At 41.2% G+C, this 20,060-nt stretch overlaps 1 protein-coding gene across 3 annotated transcripts in view; it reads left to right on the top strand.

Annotated features, from left to right (window-relative positions):
- AFF1 (ALF transcription elongation factor 1) overlaps positions 1–20,060 on the top strand; it is a 236,919-nt gene that overhangs the window by 22,599 nt on the left and 194,260 nt on the right. For 2 of the 3 annotated variants that reach the window (XM_047856954.1, XM_047856955.1), the window contains one exon: positions 18,573–18,658. In XM_047856954.1, coding sequence (XP_047712910.1) covers positions 18,609–18,658 — 50 coding nt within the window. In that variant the 5' untranslated portion in view covers positions 18,573–18,608. Of the gene's footprint in view, positions 1–5,901; positions 6,041–18,572; positions 18,659–20,060 lie in introns of those variants that run through there. The other variant, XM_047856953.1, reaches the window with a different exon arrangement.

Raw genomic sequence — 20,060 nt, 5'->3', positions numbered from 1 at the left:
ATACAAGAAAAAAAGGGGAAGGGAACTTGTAGGGGAGGGAGATCTTAAATGGAAAGTAAATATGACTTGGTAGGTAATGGACATTTGAACCTGAATTCTGGGTCTATAATGGCACCATTAACAAAAGTTGAAAACTTAGGAGGAATTGGGTTGGGTGGGTTGTGGAAGAATGGGTGGACAGAATGAAATACTATGTGTTTCATTCTTCATATTCTGAGTTGGTTTTGCCTGTGGCACAACCATGTGGAAATTTCCTGCGAACAAATGAGGATGATAGTGTGTAACTTAGAAGAGAGATAAGGGTTGAGAATACTATGAATTACAGTATTTAGTACTGAGTGCTTGAAGTAGTACCATAGTTTGTAGGGTACTCTTACCGCCAATCCTGCTCCCATGGGGACACCATAATTTGGCTCTTGTATTCTGGCTCTGACTTTTTTCTTTTTTTTTTTTTTTTAATGTTTATTTATTTATCTTGAGACAGAGTGCATGAGTGAGGGAGGGATAGAGAGAGAAGGAGAGGGAGAGTCCCAAGCAGGCTCCAGGCTGTTACTGAGCAGCCCAGTGTGGGGCTCAATCTCATGAACTGTGAGATCATGACCTGAGCCAAAATCAAGAGTTGGACACTTCAAGGACTGAGTCACCCAGGCACCCCTGGCTTCTGACTCTTATTTCTTTCCCTTTTCTACTTCCCAACTATTTGATTTTCCCATAATTACTCAGATTTTCTTATCCTCTTCCTATACCCTCCAGATATAACCCTCCAGATATAACCATCAGAATAAAAATCCATTGCCAACTCTCTTGGTCCTGCTGATGTGAATTTAACTGTAATAGACATTAGTTGAGATATTTATACTGATCTAATTCTGTGTATAGTGGTAAGAACATGACCTCGAGCCACAGAACAGCTGAGTTCAAGTACCGCTTCTGTTTATTTGCTGTATAATCATGATCCCGATGAATGATCTCTCTTAAGTTTATTCCTTCTTTATACATAAACTAGATACACACACATGTTTTCAAGAGAATTAAGTAAAATTTTGTGTGTGAAATGTCTGATAAATTGTAGAAGTTCAGTTAAATCCCTGCATTAATTTTTTTTAGAGAAAAATGTGGATATTGTGCTCATATTCTTTCCCTCCAGATTCATTGGGATTTTTCAAATTACTGTTGTAAATATGAAATCAGTTTAACAATATTATCATATGACTAAAACATATTCCTAATCCCCACTGGGATTGGAAAGTAGTGTGTAGTAGCAATGAGTAAAAAAAGCACAATATGAAACTCATATTGTACTTGCTAGAAAAAGTGATGTCAGGTCATTTAGAACCGTATTTTCTGCTAAATATTTATGATGAAACAAAGACAGTTATCTTGATTATAATAATATTGCACCTAATTCTTTTTATAGCAAAAGATAGCAGGCTTGTATTTGCATATCTGCCTCCCAGGTTGAGATGGAAAGCTAGGAATTTCTGAATCTGCAAGCAATCTATGTTAAGCTCTCAGCACACTTTCTTATGTGGCCTTGGGGATTATGACTGCGGCCTTACCTTCTCCTACTCATTTTCATAAGGCAGCTACAGTAGTCTTTCTAAAATGCAGCCTGATCAAATCTCCTACCCACTGCATTTCGCATAAAAGGAAATCTCTCTAGGTTGGCATGTAGGGTACTTCACCAGCAGTTTCCTATTGACCTTTCCTGTCTTACATCTTATCGCTGCCCCTTGTAATCTTTGTCCCAAGATCCTACTACCCCTCTTTGTGTTCTTTTTGGGAACTGGCTCTTCCTCCACTTCCTTTTACCTGGTTTTAGGCTAATCCTTCCACCTCTCTCCTCACGGTCACCTTCTCCTCATCTACGTACCTCCCAATTCTGGGTTGCTTGTTTTCTTTTGCAAGTGTTTGGTTAGGATTTATTTACACTTTGAAGAAATTATCCCTTTGAAATAGACACGCAGTGATTTTGGAGTAACTTAACTTAAACTGCTTGTCTTGCTGACTGCAGAGTTCAGGAGTACTTCAGGTTGGCCAAGCAAACAGCTGTCTGTGTTGTGATGCCGGCACATTTCCTAACATTATGTCCCTGCCCCTTCGTTCCATTCAGGCCCTCTGAGAATACAGCCTATGAGTTTCTGTGAGTCCCAGGGGGTTCACTTGTCTTTAAATTTTAAGAAAAATCATGGCTGACAATTGTCAACTAGCATCCCAGGAGTCCTCACATAAGGAGGCAGTTTTAAAAGTACCCTTTAAAAAGGGAAAAATATTTCTTTTAGTTCTGTTGAAAAAAAAAAAATCACTGATGTCAGAGACCTGTTTTACCTTAGCAGAAACAATTAGAAAAATATGTGACTAGGTTGTCAAGATTAAAAAAGTGCTAGAATTTCATCAAGTGAACTAAAAATGTAATTTAAAAATTCCTGGGGTGCCTGGGTGGCTCAGTCGGTTGAGCATCCAATTCTTGGTTTCACCTCAGGTCATGATCTCACAGTTCGTGAGTTTGAGCCCCAACTCAGGCTCAGTGTTGACAGTGCAGAGTCTACTTGGGATTCTCTGTCTCCCTCTCTCTCTTTTCCCCCCATCTCAAAAATAAATAAACTTACAAATCCCTATAAAGAAGTAGAAGAAAGCATAGCTAATAAAGCTCAACGTCTGCATCTCTATTACATAATTTTCTTTTGTTTATGTCCTAATTTTTAAAAATTTAAATGTAGTATAATCACTATTTAAAATAGCCTGTTTACTAACCATTTATATAATGTGACCTATAGAAGAGGAGGAAAGGCAATTTTTTTTTTGAGTTGATGTAGTTTTAGTCATCTCTATACCCAACATAGGGCTCGAACTCACCACTCTGAGATTAAGAGTCGCAAACTCTTGGGGCACCTGGGTGGCTTAGTTGGTTAAGCTTCTGACTCTTGATTTAGGCTTGGGTCTTGATCTCACAGTTCATGAATTTGAGCCCTGCATCCCGCTCTGCGCTGATACTGTGGATCATGCTTGGGATCCTCTTTCTCTCTCCCTTTTTCTCTGCCCCTCCCCAGTGCATTCCTGCACTCTTTCTCTCTCACTCTCTCTCTCAAAATAAATAAATAAACTTAAAAAAAAAAAAAAAAGAGTCCCATGCTCATCTGATTGAACGAGCCCGGCACCCCAGAAAGGCAACTTTTTGAAAATAAAACAAAATAAAAAATCCAAACAACTCAGTGGAATAACTCTCCCGCTTTTTATTAATTATGAAAAAGTTAATTTTGACTTAAGTGTTTTTAAATAACCTACCATCTTTCTAGAAAGTAACCAATAGAAGCATATATATTGGAATTGTTTACATACATGTTTGTTTCTGCTAGGCACTGAACCTTTGTTATTGATACGGCCTATCACCTAGCACATTACCTTAAGAATATTCATATAAATTAGGGGCGCCTGGGTGGCGCAGTCGGTTAAGCGTCCGACTTCAGCCAGGTCACGATCTCGCGCTCCGTGAGTTCGAGCCCCGCGTCGGGCTCTGGGCTGATGGCTCAGAGCCTGGAGCCTGTTTCCGATTCTGTGTCTCCCTCTCTCTGCCCCTCCCCCGTTCATGCTCTGTCTCTCTGTCCCAAAAATAAATAAACGTTGAAAAAAAAATTAAAAAAAAAAAAAGAATATTCATATAAATGGAATGAACTACTCTCTGGCAAAACTATATCATCTTCAACCAAAAAATTTTGCAAAATTACATCCCTCAGTTCCAAAAGCAGGAAAATAAAATTATCAAACCTTCAGTCAACATTACTTACTAAGTTGACCACAGTTTGAACATATTAGGAAGTAGCATAGGATGATAAAAAGCAATATGACAAAGGAAAAAGTTTTAGATAGGAATGGTAAAGACCTTTACGTTATAAAATATTATGCGTATATGTATTACAATGAAGTATATTAGTTCTATAACAAAAAGGTTAAAATATTTGTTATGATTAGAAGAGATACCGATCTCTATTAGAAGTTTTAAGAAATACACAAACATCCTCTGTCAGAGGTGACTCCTGTCCCACTCTGCTCAGAGATGACTTCCAAAGCTTTCATCTAGAGGCACACCAAATTTCATCAGGAACCAGTTAATTATTTTAGCTGTTAAGGTAACCCAAATCAATATCATCATGGGAGCATAGGGAGTAGGAAGAAGAGTTGCATTTTGGAAAACAATCCATGGGAAAATGTTTAATTTGGAAATGCAAATATCTATTGATTGGGTTTTCAATCAACACTATTCATGTGCACAATAAAGGAATAATGAGGGGCAAAGCAACAGTGACAAAAAAGAAACAGAAAGAAAGAAAAGAAAGAAAGAAAGAGACAAAAAAGAAACAGAAAGAAAGAAAGAAAGAGAAAAGTAGAAGGAAAAACAGAAGAAAGAATACAGAGGGCACTGAGGGGGTTATTTTCATACATTATATTAATTCACATTATATTACATTTGAATAAGGTAATTTTCTTCATCCAAATAATTTCACCACTTTAAACTGTTAAGATATTGGAAAAACCCATCTGGGCCATTCGATATAACCTTTCTTTAAAAATGCCTTTTTTCAGGGGCGCCTGGGTGGCTCAGATGGTTGGGTGTCCGACTTCGGCTCGGTTTGTGAGTTCGAGCCCCGAGTCGGGCTCTATGATGACAGCTCAGAACCTGGAGCCTGTTTCGGATTCTGTGTCTCCCTCTGTCTCTGCCCCTCCCCCACTTGTGCTCTGTCTCTCTCTGCCACTCAAAAATGAAATAAATGTAAAAAAAAAAAAAAACTTTTTAAAAATGCCTTTTTTCTAATGCTTGTTTATTTTTGAGAGACAGAGACAGAGCATGAGCAGGGGAGGGGCAGACAGAGGGGGAGACACAGAATCCCAAGCAGGCTCCAGGCTCTGAGCTGCCAGCACAGAGCCAGACGTGGGGCTCGAACGCACAAGCCAGGAGGTCATGACCTGAGCTGAAGTCGGGGGGCTTAACCGACTGAACCATTCAGGGGCCTCTCAATGTAATCTTTCTGCATCTCTTTTGCTGGGGAGATGGGACAACGGCGCAAGGAAGACAATGCTTTCTTGGTATGCTCATAAAAGGAATCAGGTAGCATCTTAATTAGACATTAGCTTTGGTTCTGTTTGCCAAAGTCCTTCCCCTCCTAGGATTTTCTGGGGTTGGACTGGTGAAATGTAGATACCCAGAGGTTGGATTCAGGAAATTTGTTTCCCATGCCACTGTGTAGCTTGTGACATCGGCACAACACTTAATTTTCAGCTCTTCCATTTTATTGTTTGGGAAATGACAATAATGGTGTACCTGTTTTATAAGGTTGTTGTGAAAATGAGTCGGGCCTGTGAATGAAAAGCCCTTTATAAAGTGTAAAATACTCCCGAGATGTGAGTTATCTCCTTTAAAGGACACAATCTGTTTCAATTGTATAGGAGATTGCAGAAAGACTCCTTGACACTTTTAGTCAGAACTTGACCCTGCTGAAGCTCTTTGCAAAACGAAAGGGTTCTTGTGCCCCACGTCAGCTTGGGGCAGGGTCACCCACGCTGCCGGTGCGGTCACTGCAGTACTCCATCCTCAGCGGCTGCTTCCCCCCCATCCTCCCACTGGTTTCTCGGGGAGGGCGGCGATGATCCTAGCCATCTGGGTGGCGCCAGCTAGAGGGCGTGGGCCGGGTGGATCCGCGTAGCGCGGCTGCAGGGAGAAGGCGGGGCGGGGCCTTCCGAGGAGGGCGTGGCCTTGCCTCCCGGGCGTCCTGGCGCTGCTGGCGCGCGGAGCTGGTGAGCCAGCGAGCGGACTGGCGCGCGGCCCCTGCGCACTGGGCTGCCGCCTGCGCGCGTCGCGGGCGCAGCTGCATTTTCGCCTCCGCGGCTCGAGAGCCCAGTCCCGTACGAACCACCTCTGAATCCCGGGAGGACGCGTTCCCCTACGCCCTCCGCACCCGCGCCCCTTCCCCACCGCAACAGGTCAGGGGAGGGCGGAGGCGGAGAGGGCGTACGACTTGCGACTGGAGGAGCAAGGGTCCGGAAGGTAAGCGGAGCCTTTTGCGCCCCCGAGCTGGGGGTCAGCCTGGCCCGGAACGCCGCAGCCGCTGACTTCTGGGAAGCCCAGGCTCTCCCCGCCTCGCTGCCTGCTTCCCAGCACGCTGACTCAAGTAGCTGGCGTTCCCACTTTTCCGGTGGGAACCTTGGCGGGGAACGCGCAACGGAGACGCGGGGCTCGCACCACCCTTATTTGCAAATCCAGGGCAGGTAGCGTCTAGAAAAACGGTGTGGAGCGGTGGGAAACACTGGAAGAGACCAATTCTCCCTCCCCACTCCCCCAGATCTGACATCTGCTGGTGCGCCCCGCGTCTTGCGGAAAGATGTTTGGTTTTGGAACCTGCTCTCAGGGTTGCGTAATAAAGTGTCCCAGAAGTTTCTCGGGCGGTAAAAGCGGGGTTTTTCTCCCTTCCACCCGGAGTCTCGGAGTCTCCCTCCCCTCATCATTGTCACCCCTCCCCCTTGCGTCTAGTTGAGAGAATTTAGTGGTTCCAGTCCGATCTAATTGTGCTTGAGAGGGAGGCATGTGCCGGTGGTCCGCAGCCTCCAGGGAGAGAGGGGAAAGTTGGAGGCACCTTCTGAGACTTGCCCCTGGGGCGGAGGCAGGCTCCGTTTGCCGAAAGTGGGACTGCTTAATTTCTCTTGCTAATTTTTTACGCCAGTGTCAGATCCTCTTTGACTTCTGCTAGCGAGCCCTCAGGCGTCGCGTGCGCCAGGGTCGTCGAATTAAAAGGGAGAGAAATTGGGAGAGCTGTGTGAATCGTACTTCACCTTGGTGTAATAGTAGTTACGTTAATGAATCTGCGAGGGACCTTCGAGCGCCTTGATACTTTCTTACTAGGTTAGTTTTCCAGGAGTTTCTATACACACTTACACCCCATTGTTGTTATGCAAATTGTCTCAGGAAGACCTTTGGATTTGGAGGTGGAGATGTCCGTATCTTCCGGGAGCCAGTCTCTTTTTGGGGGAGCGCTCGCAGTTGTTTTTTTTTTTTTTTTTTAACAGTGTTTTTTTTTTCAGTGTTAGATGGGGGTAATTTTAACCCTGTTGGTGTACGTTGAGGGCGGGGCCGGGGAGATACACCGTCGAGGAACCCGACAGATTTTAAACCTTCAAGGAGAAACCGTAATTAAGACCCACGAAGACCCAGTGTTCCCTGAGACAGTTGCAAACTGAAAAAAGCTCAGAAATTGAGGCACAGAAAAACATCAGGCGAGCGAACGGCCTGAGAGGTGTGGGAATTTTGCTCGTGCAAGATTATTTCAGAGCAAGGTCATGCAGAGTTCGTAGAAGGTAGGCAGAGGTGGGATACTTCTGGAGCTACCTATGTCAGGCTCCGGGTGGAGATAGAAAAAGAAAAGACCTTTGGACTGGGAGTCTAGTTCTGCTCGGAGGCTTGAGCATACCTAGGCATGGCCCTGTTTCAATGTTTACTTCCTCTGTCTAATGTATTTCCTTAGCTTGCCTTTCATCTTTAGTGGAAAGGATTCCTTGAGTGGATATTCTGGAAATAAATTCACAGGAGAGTTGAAAATTCTGGATGGTTCTCCTGCTTTAATTTAAAGACAAATTTAATTTGTCTCTTGCCAGTGTCAGAAAATATTGTATTGGTGATAAATATGCAGAAAAGTAATGGAAAGTACTAAACAATAATAACCCAAGAAAAGGAAGGGAGAGTAGGAGAGAAAGCAAGAAAGTAACTCCTGGTACTTGTGTAAAACTAGAAAAATGAATTTGAATTTAGCTAATTTAGGAGAGGGGGAACCACAGAAAGGACTTGGGATGATTTGGTCACTTTAAGACAAGTATCGAAGAGGAGGACACAAGGCTTTGAAAAAAATGAGTTTAGATATTGAGAGCTTACTTCCATCCCCCACACCCTCCCCTTCTTTTCTTTTTCTAAATATAACTTGCAGGGATGGTGAGGCTGGAGGTATGGGACTTGCAGACATGTTGGTGTGAACTCTTAGCTTTCCACCTGCAGAAAGAAAATGAACTGTTACATATCAAAGTTAACAGGTTTTATTCATTCACTATAGCAATTGAATTTCTGTAGTGGCTTTGGCATTTGTGATTTGCTTAACTCTTCAACTTTGTAAAAATACAATTTTGAAGAATCACAGCGTGTTAAATTAGAATACAAAAATCATCCAGAGATAGAATTTATGGTCAGAAAATTTCAGTGATTTTAAACATTGCTTTCTCATGCAAAATGTGGAGTATGCATGCATTTTTTTTTGCCACCAGAAGTCACTGTTTCACTGTAGGGTTATAAGACCTAGTACTTTGAAGCAGTAGTAGTTAGAGACTACATCAAAACTGGCTGTCTCTCCTATTTCCTATCTGGTTTGACTGAATTTTTGCAAGCAGTGGGTTGAGCTAAAAGTTAACTTTTATTAACCAAGAATCTCAATTGGATTTTGGATTAAATTTGGAAGAGTGCCGTTCAATTAAGATACACAGATGAATTGCATGTTTGTTAGGAACTTCTACAAATCACTGTAGCTATGTGAGTGTTTAGTTGAAGTTATATTGCCTTGAGTTGAAAAGTAAAAAAAATAGGTTTAGAAAAGGTAAACTTGTTTTCCATATATTTTTTCCTTTTTTTCAAGAAGCATTTGGAAGGAATTTCATGCTGCATGGTAATTTGTGTTTTCATCAAACAAATTTGCGTCATCATTTATGAAGATAATTGGTTGTTAAAAGTACAGATCTTGAGATGGACTTATACTTTCACTTTTTAAAAGGCAGAGCTAATTTATGTATAAATATTTGGATCGTTATAAGACACACACAGGGAACAATATACCCTGCAGGTGTTTATGAAGGCATGGCAGCATAATTAGGATAGTGTCCTTACTATTAAAGCCCTACACTGAAAGCTGACCTTCAACTTGAATTTATTAGCTAACTTAGATATGTCTGTGGAAGATAAATGCTTGAAGTTCCCCTATTTTAAGACTCCAGAGGGGCGCCTGGGTGGCTCAGTCGGTTAGGCGGCCGACTTCGGCTCAGGTCATGATCTCGCGGTCTGTGAGTTCGAGCCTCGCGTCGGGCTCTGTGCTGACAGCTCAGAGCCTGGATCCTGTTTCAGATTCTGTGTCTCCCTCTCTCTGATCCTCCCCCGTTCATGCTCTGTCTCTCTCTGTCTCAAAAATAAATAAACGTTAAAAAAAAAAAAATTTAAAAAAAAAAAAAAAGACTCCAGATAATTAACTAATTTTTCAGGAGATTGAGAAAGTATGTTGGAGAGAGTACAAATTAAGGAGCTGCCTGAACATAAATGTACAGAGTTTTGTACATAAGTTATATTTTCCTTATTAAGTTACAAATTCTGTTCCCAAATGATATTTAATTGGCAGTAGTTTTCTAGCTGTCTTTTTTATCACACAGTTTTTTTTAATATATGCTGAATTGATTCTCAGATTTTATTAAAATAGATTTCATAAACCCTATAATCCATTTATTAAAATTCTACCACAGTGAAGAAGTAAATGTGAATATGTAGTTCTTTGTAGGTACATATCCTTTATTCCTGACTGTTTACATAGGCACAACAGATTATTGTACACTTGAAACTGAGAGGTTCTAAGGCCATCAGGGTTGCTAATAGGAGTTTCTATTACTTCTGCTTTAGTACAGAACTCCTTCAGTAGTGTTCTCCAGGGGAAGAAAATCAGCTGATTTTCTTAAATTAGCTGGCCCATTTTAAACATGACTAAGGATTTCTTGTTAGAGTGACTTTTTCCTATTAAAAGGTTGAAATTATTGTGACAAGTGGAGCCCAGAGGAGTCAGTTACATCATTCATATAATACCTCATATTCATTCCTAATACCTCATAAGTATCGAACATCTTCTGTGTGCCTCTCAGTACGCTAAGCTTTGGAGAAAATGTGATAACACCATGATCAAGAAAGAGAAAGTGCTCTTGCAGGTGGATTTTACGTTCATGTAGCATAAAACCTATTTACCAACAGCTTTCATTTAAGTCTAATTACAACTCTAAAGTTGGAGTTCATTTTCCATTTTAAAATCAGGAAATTGAGTTGAAGAAGTTAAGTGACTTGACTCTGACTCAAAGCCTGGTGCCCTTTCCACTATGGTACACTGAGTTGGCTTTGTTGATGTGTGGTTTCCTGTTTTTCAAGAATTACAGCTTGACTCTAAAGTATAAATAGTGTTTCTCCTTGGCTAAGTAATTCTTTCTGATCATTATGGGAATAAAAAAGCAGGTATTTTCATTTAGCATTCTGGACATGTATTTGTGACTCCAAGGGAAAATATTGTGCAGGCCTATTAAAAAGACATGTGATGTTTATTTGCACCATATAAAGATCCTTACCTTCCTAAGAATTATATGCAAGGGCTTATAAACCATCTCCCTTAGTGCTTCAAATCTATTAGAGTTATGAAAGGTCAGTCACATCAGTATGTAAATCAGGATATAGTCATACCATTTCCTTCAATCTTATAGATTCAGTGAATTTATGCAGTGTAGCAGTGGTTTGCAAACTTCTAATGTCAGAATCTTCTGGAAGTCTTGTTAAAACACATCTTCCACCCCACCCCCCATCCCCCTCCCAAGCTTTTGATTCAGTGGGTCTGGGGTAATACCCAAGAATTTGCATTGTAACATGTTCACAGGTGATACTGATGCTGCTAGTTCTGGAACTACACTTTGAGAAGTGCCATACGGCAGAGCATTTAAAAGCACGGTTACTAAGCCACACAGCTTGGGCTTGAATCTTGCACATGCCACCTACGAGCTGTCAGACCTTAGGCACATTAACTTTTTGTCAAAAGTTGTGAAGGCTTTGAGATTCTACCCTACTTTCAAGCTAACAAGTTAACCTGCTACAGTTTCATGGGCTCTTGGGAATGACTTTATTACTCACAGTAATAGCTGTAGAGAGAGTATCAACATTTCCTTATACTGGTTCCCTAAGCCCCAGTTTCCAAAGAGAGATGTGGAGAGAGTCAGATGACACTTGGAAACAAAATGGGTTGCATTACAGGTGAGGAATCCTGAGCTTAGGGAATTCTAATCTTTTATAATGGGCAGTAAGCATGTCTGCCCTTTGCTCCAGAGGGGGAGATATCTTGTTTATACTGCACAGTAAACATGCTGCCTTGTACTATAGGAGACACTATCTCTATTTTCCAAGGCCGTTCTCTATACAAACATCCTTAAAGATCGGAACAAAGACAGCTGGTGCCTCTGCTTTTGTATAATGTGCAGAAATGCCATAGACCTGTGGAGAATTGGCTTCTAACACTTTTGCATTCCCTTATAAGAAGGGGTTAATAAGACTGTTACTCCTAATAAGATCTCCCTTATTAGATAGTTGAGTAGATTAAAGGTACTAAAATTTGGCAAGTACTTGGAGCAGAGCATAGTCTGTGCTACATAAATATTTCCTATTAGGGGCGCCTGGGTGGCGCAGTCGGTTAAGCGTCCGACTTCAGCCAGGTCACGATCTCGCGGTCCGTGAGTTCGAGCCCCGCGTCAGGCTCTGGGCTGATGGCTCGGAGCCTGGAGCCTGCTTCCGATTCTGTGTCTCCCTCTCTCTCTGCCCCTCCCCCGTTCATGCTCTGTCTCTCTCTGTCCCAAAAATAAATAAATGTTGAAAAAAAAAATTAAAAAAAAAAAATAAATATTTCCTATTATTTCTCCTGAGGGAAAAAGTGTGTGTGTGTGTGTGTTTAATGGTAAGGATTGCCTTATAAGATGAAATAATTGTTTCAGTGAGTATCCCTAACTTTGAGTTTGTTCCAAGACACTTTTTTAATGGGTCTAAATTCTAAAATGGAATAATACATTGTTTTACCAGCCTGTGGAGAAAGAGGCAGAAACATTTATACCAATATTCATGTGTTCTCTCGTTTCACTGCCTCATTATGATTATGTAGACTCCTGTGACTAATTCTGGGGGTGCCTCGTTGGTTCAGTCTAAGGAGCATGTGACTCTTAAAGAGCATGCAACGCTTGATTTTGCGGATGTGAGTTCGAGCCCTGGGTTGGGTGTAGAGATTACTAAATAAATAAATAAATAAGCTTAAGTAAAAAAAAAAAAAAAAAAAAAAAGAATCATATGACTAATTCTGTCCAGTGGACTGTCTATGGGAGTAACGTGTTTCTGGGCTCAAGCATTTATAAGTGGCTCTTTTGAGACCCTCCAACTCTCTTATTATGGCAAACCCTGAAGCCACATTTTGAAATAATGGAGATTACAACAGCTTGGGTTTCTCAATGTGGAGAAAAGCTCCCTGCCCTCTTTCCTACCCCAACACACCAATATGCAATGGGCATAAAGAGTGAGTATGAACGAAACCTTTGTTCTGTCAAGCCACTGGGATTTTGATGTTAATTTGCCACTACAGGATAACCTGGACTATTCTATCCCAGTGCCTATATATATATATATATATATATATATATATATATATATATATATATATAATACCTGTCTACTTTATTTTAAAATATAGGCTCTAGACTTGGAGCTTGCATTCTCCTGAGAGGATATGAGCAATTCACATTTATTGTCATTATTTTGCATAAATTAATTTCAGATGATAAGCACTATGAAAAATATGAACAGTACTATTATTTTCCTACCCAAAGCCCTTGCCTTTGTTGTTGTTGTTGTTGTTACTAAAAGAACCTTAATTGTGGGGCTACACTGTGCCTAGCCTTAGGTGATAGATCATGCTTCTTCTCAGTGCTAACAACTTGTATCCCAATGTACCTCCCTCCCCATGCACCTTTAGGAGGCCGTGTGACCTAGCTCTGGTTTTTTGATAGGCAAGGTCTTGGGGAAAGATTTTCCTTTCTTGAAAAAAGGAGGAAGATATGGCTGGCATTAGCCACATCCTTCTCTTCTCATCTTCCTGCCTTAAATGCAGGTAAGATGTCTGGTTATGGCAGCAACCTTTTCATACCATGAGGTGACAGGCATAAAGACAACATGCTAAATATGGCCTAGCAGAAAGAGCCAGAATTCTTGATGGCCTCATTGAATAGCTAAAACGGTATCAGTAGCCACCTACTTCTGGACTTGCTCTGGAAGTATAAACTTCCGTTAACCAAGCAGTTGCTCCTTGCAGCTAGGCACGTTCCTAGAGTATAATGGAATTGAGAGTGGGTTGGTTGCAGGATGTGGTTGAAGGCACAGTAGTACTACAGTAGCTACTGTGGTCTCTCTGAAAATGTATCATTGAGCAGAGACCTGAGTAATGAGAGGGAGCCGACAGGATGTGGCATGTATATTTGAGTTTGGGGTAGCACCAGAGCCCTCTTGAACAAGGATTTGCAGTGAAGAGGTAGTTGGGAAAATCGTGTTCCATTATAGATTTCTAAGCTATGGGCTCATGGCATTGGAGAGCCAAAGGAACTGGGAGTGATCATATCAGTTTGGGACCTGGGGAGATTATGATCTGCTTGGGGTAGACTTCTGGAGAATGCCGACGAAAACAGTGTATGATTCGTGACTCACCTCTGACACATTGCCTGTTCCCAGGAGACTGTTACTCTTGGAGGTCTGTGTGGGGACAGGAAGAGAAGTAGACTTGATGGGGACTTCTGACCAGACCAATCCACACACCCTCTGGACTCTGGACAGAGTTATTTTCTCCTTTGGGAACTGGGTCATGGTCATGGGGCCTCGAGACCTGCTTAGGTCAGTTTGTTGTTGAAAAGCAATATATGGGTTCTCCCAAACATGTGCTTTGATTGGCAGAAGAATAGCCAGAACAACTACTACCATTTTACTGAGTGCTTAACATGAGCCAGGCATTGTGCTAAAAATATTACAAACATTTAATTTAACCCTATGACAATCCTGTGAAGCTCTGTATTACTGATGAGAAAGCTGAGACTTCAGGGAAAAAATTAGTAAATTTTTTTTTTTTTTGAGATTATATAGGTAGTAGGTTGCAAAGCAGGCCTTTTCACCAGCTTGTCTTAAAAGACTCCTGAGAGTAAATTTTTTTTTTTTTTTTTTTTTTTTTTGAGATTATACAGGTAGTAGGTTGCAAAGCTGGCCTTTCAACCAGCTTGTCTTAAAAGACTCCTGAGAGTAGGTTCCCTAGAATGTGCTAGGTTTTGGAAGCCCTTAAAAAAATGAAAGAAAAAAAATTTTTTTTTACTTGAATTGTTTTTACCTGCTATTTGGGGGAGAAAAGCAATTTGATATACATGACATTTTTGTTTTTGAAAAAATTTGTTGCAAAAGGCTTAAGGAGTGTAGAAGACCTCGGGCAGGGTGCATTCCTAAAGGAAACCCATTTGTTTCACTTATATAAAATGTAACATAGATGTTACTGACTTAAATAACCAGAGAGGCTCTGTATTCCCCTCTTCCCCACCCCCTGGCTCTGCAAGAGCTGCTGTGTATTGGAAACCTACTATGTGTCAGCTGGTTAGGCATTTCAGCTGGATTCTGTAATTCAGTCTTCTCAGTAACTGTAGAATGTGCTATACTCCATTTTACAGCTGGGAACACTGAGGCTGGTATGGTTTAATTTGCCCAAACTGATCCCTGGTCTCAACCTGAACCTGTTCTGTTGCACAGCCAAGTTGGTGTCTTCTCTGCTTTTTTTTTTTTTTTTTTAATAGGATTTTAAACTGCTCCCCCTATTTATCCCATTTTGTCTTTATAATCTAGGGAAATAATATAAAAATGTATGAAAATTTCAGGAAGATCTTCTGATTTCAATATTTGTAGGCCAGTCCATTTTCTTCCAAGCCCCTATATTTTAGAGGCAAAACTGTTTACATAGATAATAAAAGATTCATAGCGTACAGAATAAAAGTGTCCCTTTCCAGAGAAGTCACCATTTACAGTTTGGTATATGTGTGCACACATGCACATTTGTGTGTATATGATACATAAACATTAAAATAAAGCATTTGCTTTTTTAAAAAAAAATGTCAATGTTTATTTATTTTTGAGAGACAGAGAGACAGAGCATGAGTAGGGAAGGAGCAGAGAGAGAGGGAGACACAGAATCCGAAGCAGGCTCCAGGCTCCAAGCTGTCAGCACAGAGCCTGACGCTGGGCTCGAACCCATGAACCGCAAGATCATGACCTGAGCTGAAGTCGGATGCCCAACAGACTGAGCCACCCAGGCACCCCTAAAGCATTTGCTTTTTAAACAGATTGGCTCACACTGTCCATATTGTTCAGCATCTTGTTTAGGTAAACATCCTTTTTGATGTTTTGTTGCATCTCATGATGTATCATAATTGATGGAGCCATTTCTGTGTTGGCATGTATTAGGTTGTTACCAGTTGCCTTACTGTTACAAACAATATTTTATTGCACATAACTCCTTGTACACTGTGACTGTATTTTTAAGAAAGATTCTTAGAAAGAGACATTAACTGAAGCATATACTAATTTCCTTTCTTAGCAGTGGTTTAGGTTAATAACTTCCTGACTACAGTAGGTCTCTATTCCAACTTAACTTTTTTTTTTTACTTTTTATTTATTTAATTTGAGAGAGAGAGAGACAGCACCAGTGGGGGGGGGGGGGGGCAGAGAGAGAGACAGGGACAGAGAGAATCCCAAGTAGGCTCCTTGCTGTCAGCACAGAGCTGCACTCAAGGCCCAAACTCACGAACCTTGAGATCATGACCTGAGCCAAGATCAAGAGTCATACACTTAACTGACTGAGCCACCTAGGCGCCCAGCTAACCTAACCTATGTGAGTTGCGTGGCTATTCCATACAGAGGTGTAAATCATACATCAGCACCTAAACTGTCTTTCACAGGCTGAATTTGTTCTTTTCTGTGAGACATAATTGAGATAACAGTCAATAATCTGGTGATGTAGCTTCCTAGCACCTGTCCCTGTGGAAAGGATTGTGCCTCCTGGTAAATCAAAGAATTTGAGTTGTATAGACTCTGGCTGTGCCTGGGGGCAGATCCCTGAGAGAATATGTCTCTTTCACTTTGTACACTGCCCACTCACCCAAGATTATTTTCAGAGAGAGAGAGTGTGTGCACATCCAGGGGAAGGGGAGAAGGGCAGAGAGAGAGAGAGGGAGTGAGAGAATCCCAAGCAAGTTCTGGGCTCCCAATGCAGGTTCAAACTGTGAGATCATCACCTGAGCCGAAATCAAGAGTGGGATGCTTAACCACCCAGGCACCACCCCTAGAGCAGTTTTACATTCACAGCAACATTGAGAAAGTAGAGAGATTTTCCATAAACCGCCCCGCCCCTGTGCCCATGCACAGCCTTCCCAGAATCAGTGTCTCCCACTAGAGTAGTATATTAGTTACAAATGATGAATTTACACTGACACATCATTATCATCTAGAATTCTAGGACCATCTTTCACTGCAGGTCTGCATGGCTTGCTCCTCACTTTAAGTCTTTGCTCAAATGTTACAGTCTCTGACCACCATATATAAAATTGCAAGAGTCAGAGGCTCAACCAGCTGATCTACCCAGGCACCCTTTATTGCCTTTTAATATCTAACATCTATGTATTTTTATGTGTTGTCTTCGCTAAACTCTAGTTTGCAAGCTCTGTGATGGCAAGTCTTTGTTCTTCACTCTTAATCTCTGTACCTGGGCTGGAGTAGATGCTCAGGAAACATTTGCTGGCCTAATGAGTAAGTGAATAAACTAGGGAACTCAGGACCCTTCTCAGGGTTGGTGTTTTTCCACAACTCAACCTACCTCCCCCCTCACTGCTTGCTCACTCCCCACCAACAAGCCCCAGGGAGGGCACTGTTGGTCTGCAAGCAGGTGGGGCATCTTCCTTGGGAGGGTCCTGTGGGAGACCATCAGGACTCTTCAAAAGGGTTTAAATGAAAACATACTATTTTATTGGCCATCTACTGTGTGCCAGCCCTGCATGTCAAGAGAGAGAAGGTGAGAGCAGCAACGGGGGTGGAGAGAGAGAAAGGTGGGGGAGGGAGAGTAATGGCAGGAAAGAGGGTAGAGAAAGAGAGGAAAGGAAAATAAAAGTGTATTTGAGAGAGGGAAAGTGAGAGAGAAAGTGGGGGGGGGGGGAGGGACGATGACTGGGATTTAAAGTTGGAGAATTTAGGAAACTTGGCTAAGCTGGGTTAAGTAGGGCTGCTGTAGCTGGTTAGAGGAGTGTGGAATCCAAAGCTTGTTTGACCCTGAAAAACTTAGAGCTCTACTAGTGTGAGTTTAACTAGAATATGTGCAGTATCCATGTTGCGTTCTTTTTTGGGGGGAGGAGATAGAGTGACTGTATATCTACTAGTATGGAAACATTGTGGTCAGCAACTTTAATTTCAGGGAGGAGGAGATAAAAGGACCTTATCAGGTGTCAGAATAGCACTGGCCTATATTCAATGTTTCAGCCTCAGGCTGGAAGTGTAACAGCCTCTTAAACATAAGAGCAAGCTAAAACTGTTACAAATTTAGTGTGTTTTCATTTGTATCACAGTTTGTTAAATATGTGCTAAGATAATTTGTAACATATCCTTTGTCTTAAGGATGTTTGAAAAAAAATAGAACTATTTAAAGCAAGTTAGGATAAGTGCAGTAAATTTACAAATACATACAAGAAAGGGAAAAGGAAACAGCTGTTGATAGTGTTAACCAAAGACAGGTTGTTTCTAGAGATACACAGGACAGTACCAAGGCCATCTGCCCAGGTTGTATAACTTTTTCTTTTTCTAATTTTTGACCAGAACTGTTTTGAGAGAAGGTTCAAAAATGACTTTGGATATTAAACACATTTTATGAGTGGAAGTAAAATCTTAAGATTGGCTCCTATTTGGCCTACATTTTATTAAGTATTGAATTCTTATATAAAGATCAACTGGTTGATTTCCTTTCTTGTGCAACTCTTACTTTCTTTTGATTCTGTTTCCTCAGGCAGATTACTTAAAACTGGGTTTCCGTTTTCTTATCTATAAAATGGGTTATTAGTATGTGGGATATTAGTATATGCCTTTCAAGTTTATTGCAATGTTTACATGAACTTTCATTTTAAAAAGGGATTAACACAATGCTTGGCAAAAGTAGACACTGGGGACATGTTATTTCCTTTTATACTCCTCATGATTAACTTATGCCTATCTCTTCTTACTGAAATGGCTTCAAAATTTAAAAAAAAATTTTTTTTGAAGTTTATTTGTTGAGATAGAACAGGCAGAGGAGGGGCAGAGAGAGGGAGAGCGAGAATTCCAAGCAGGCTCCTCACTGTCAGCACAAAGCCCCACGTGGGGCTTGAGCTCACCAATCATGAGGTCATGACCTGAGCTGAAATCAAGAGTCGGACATTTAACCAACTAAGTCACCCAGGTGACCCTGAAATGGCTTTGAGTAACAGCCTCAAAACTGAAAGTACCTTTGCCCTATGATATATGGTAGCCGGTTTGTTTATGCAGCTTGAGAGTTGATGAAGAACCACTCCCTAATTCTAATAAGAACATTGAATTTTGTTTCCAGTAGGATTTTCTTGCAAGTTATGCATGCCTAGGAGTTTACTTATGGACTAATATTCACAGATTGCTGTTTCTCTTTCAGATGAACAGACTTGTTACTTTCCACTGACTGGCAGCAATGGCGTTTACCGAAAGAGTCAAAAGCAGCAGCAGCAGCAGCAGCAGCAGGTAACAACTGTGAAATCCCTGACTCAAAGATGCGACAGTATTTAAGTTTATAATCTATGTTTCAAAGAATAAGCTTGATCTTTTTCGTTTTTGCAATGCAATAAAATATGTGAAAATGTCAGTTTTCTCTACAGGAAGCCAAACCTCTTAGACTGGCTACATATTTTCTTTAAATCTAATACTCTCTCAGCCTCATAACTCCTTTCTTTAACATGTGGATGTTATATATAGTAGATCAGCATCCTAATTCTGTGTTCAAGATACTGGTCCATATTCCACTGATCTGGAGAAATGAGCACCTATTCAGCCTGTGCTGAAACAAATATGAGATCTACCTTATCATGGGAGCTTCAAAGGAGGGAATTCTGTCAGTTACATTTTATTTACTTTCACATCTCTCCCTCCAAGTGTGCACATACAGTTAACTTCCTTCTTGCATATACTATGGGGTCAGGGTTGATTGAGGGGAGCATGTTAACATTCTGAAGCAGTTATTAAGAATAATTCATTTGATAGCCAGAAGGCATTCTTAATATCACTGATCAGTTTTTTTTTATATACTGTTAGATATTCCAAAACATATTAAAGTATGAGACATGTAGACTCAAACTTACTCAACTGATAGTTATTGAGAGGCAGATGATGGTGCATGCAATTCTGGAAGGTCCTGCCTGGATGCTTTCCCACTTCCCCTTTCTGGTTCAATTAGGAAACTTGTCCTCCATTCCAGGTGGCCCTGGTGGGACTGTTGTTAAACTTGGTGCACTGTCCTCCCCCACAGAGGAAGGCATGTGACCCAGGCTGCAACAATTCATGTTCTGCTAGAGCTGGGGGAAGCTATTGTCATCTGTCTTTAGGCTTGTCCTTGTGTTCGGTTACACAGAAGTTTTAAATTTGTATGTAGTTAAATGTCTTGTCCTTTATGGATTCTGGTTTTGATTGTGCTTAAAAAGGTCTTTCCAACTCCAAGATTGTGAAAATAATGTCATGTGTTCTCTGCTGGCACTTCAGTGGTTTCATTTTTTGCATTTAAATCAGAACTTGTGAGCTGGTGGCCTATGGGACAGATCTGGTCAACAGATGGGTTTTGTTTGGCCCCTCACAGTGTTCTAAAAAAATATATCTGCCAATGTTTTTTACATAACAATCTAGACTTCCATCTTCTCTTTAAAAATTTAAGATTTAACAACATTGGGCTTGCATTGCTATATCGCAGCACTCAGATACAGTCAAATGGCTGTTGCTCTTTTAGACAAGGCCATGAGCTTAGACAAGTTCTAATTCAGAACTTACCAAATGGTATGCCATCAGTACGTTTCAGGTGTGCCAACGTGTTCGTCCCCTCAGCCTGCCAGTCAGCCAGAATTCCAGGATTCCCACCTGCATTCCCCCTGCAGACTTC

The sequence above is a fragment of the Prionailurus viverrinus genome, chromosome B1 (assembly GCF_022837055.1).
Source record: "Prionailurus viverrinus isolate Anna chromosome B1, UM_Priviv_1.0, whole genome shotgun sequence".
NCBI lineage: Eukaryota > Metazoa > Chordata > Mammalia > Carnivora > Felidae > Prionailurus > Prionailurus viverrinus.
Note: the sequence above shows the minus strand (reverse complement) of the source record. Positions and strands in the feature narration are given on the sequence as shown.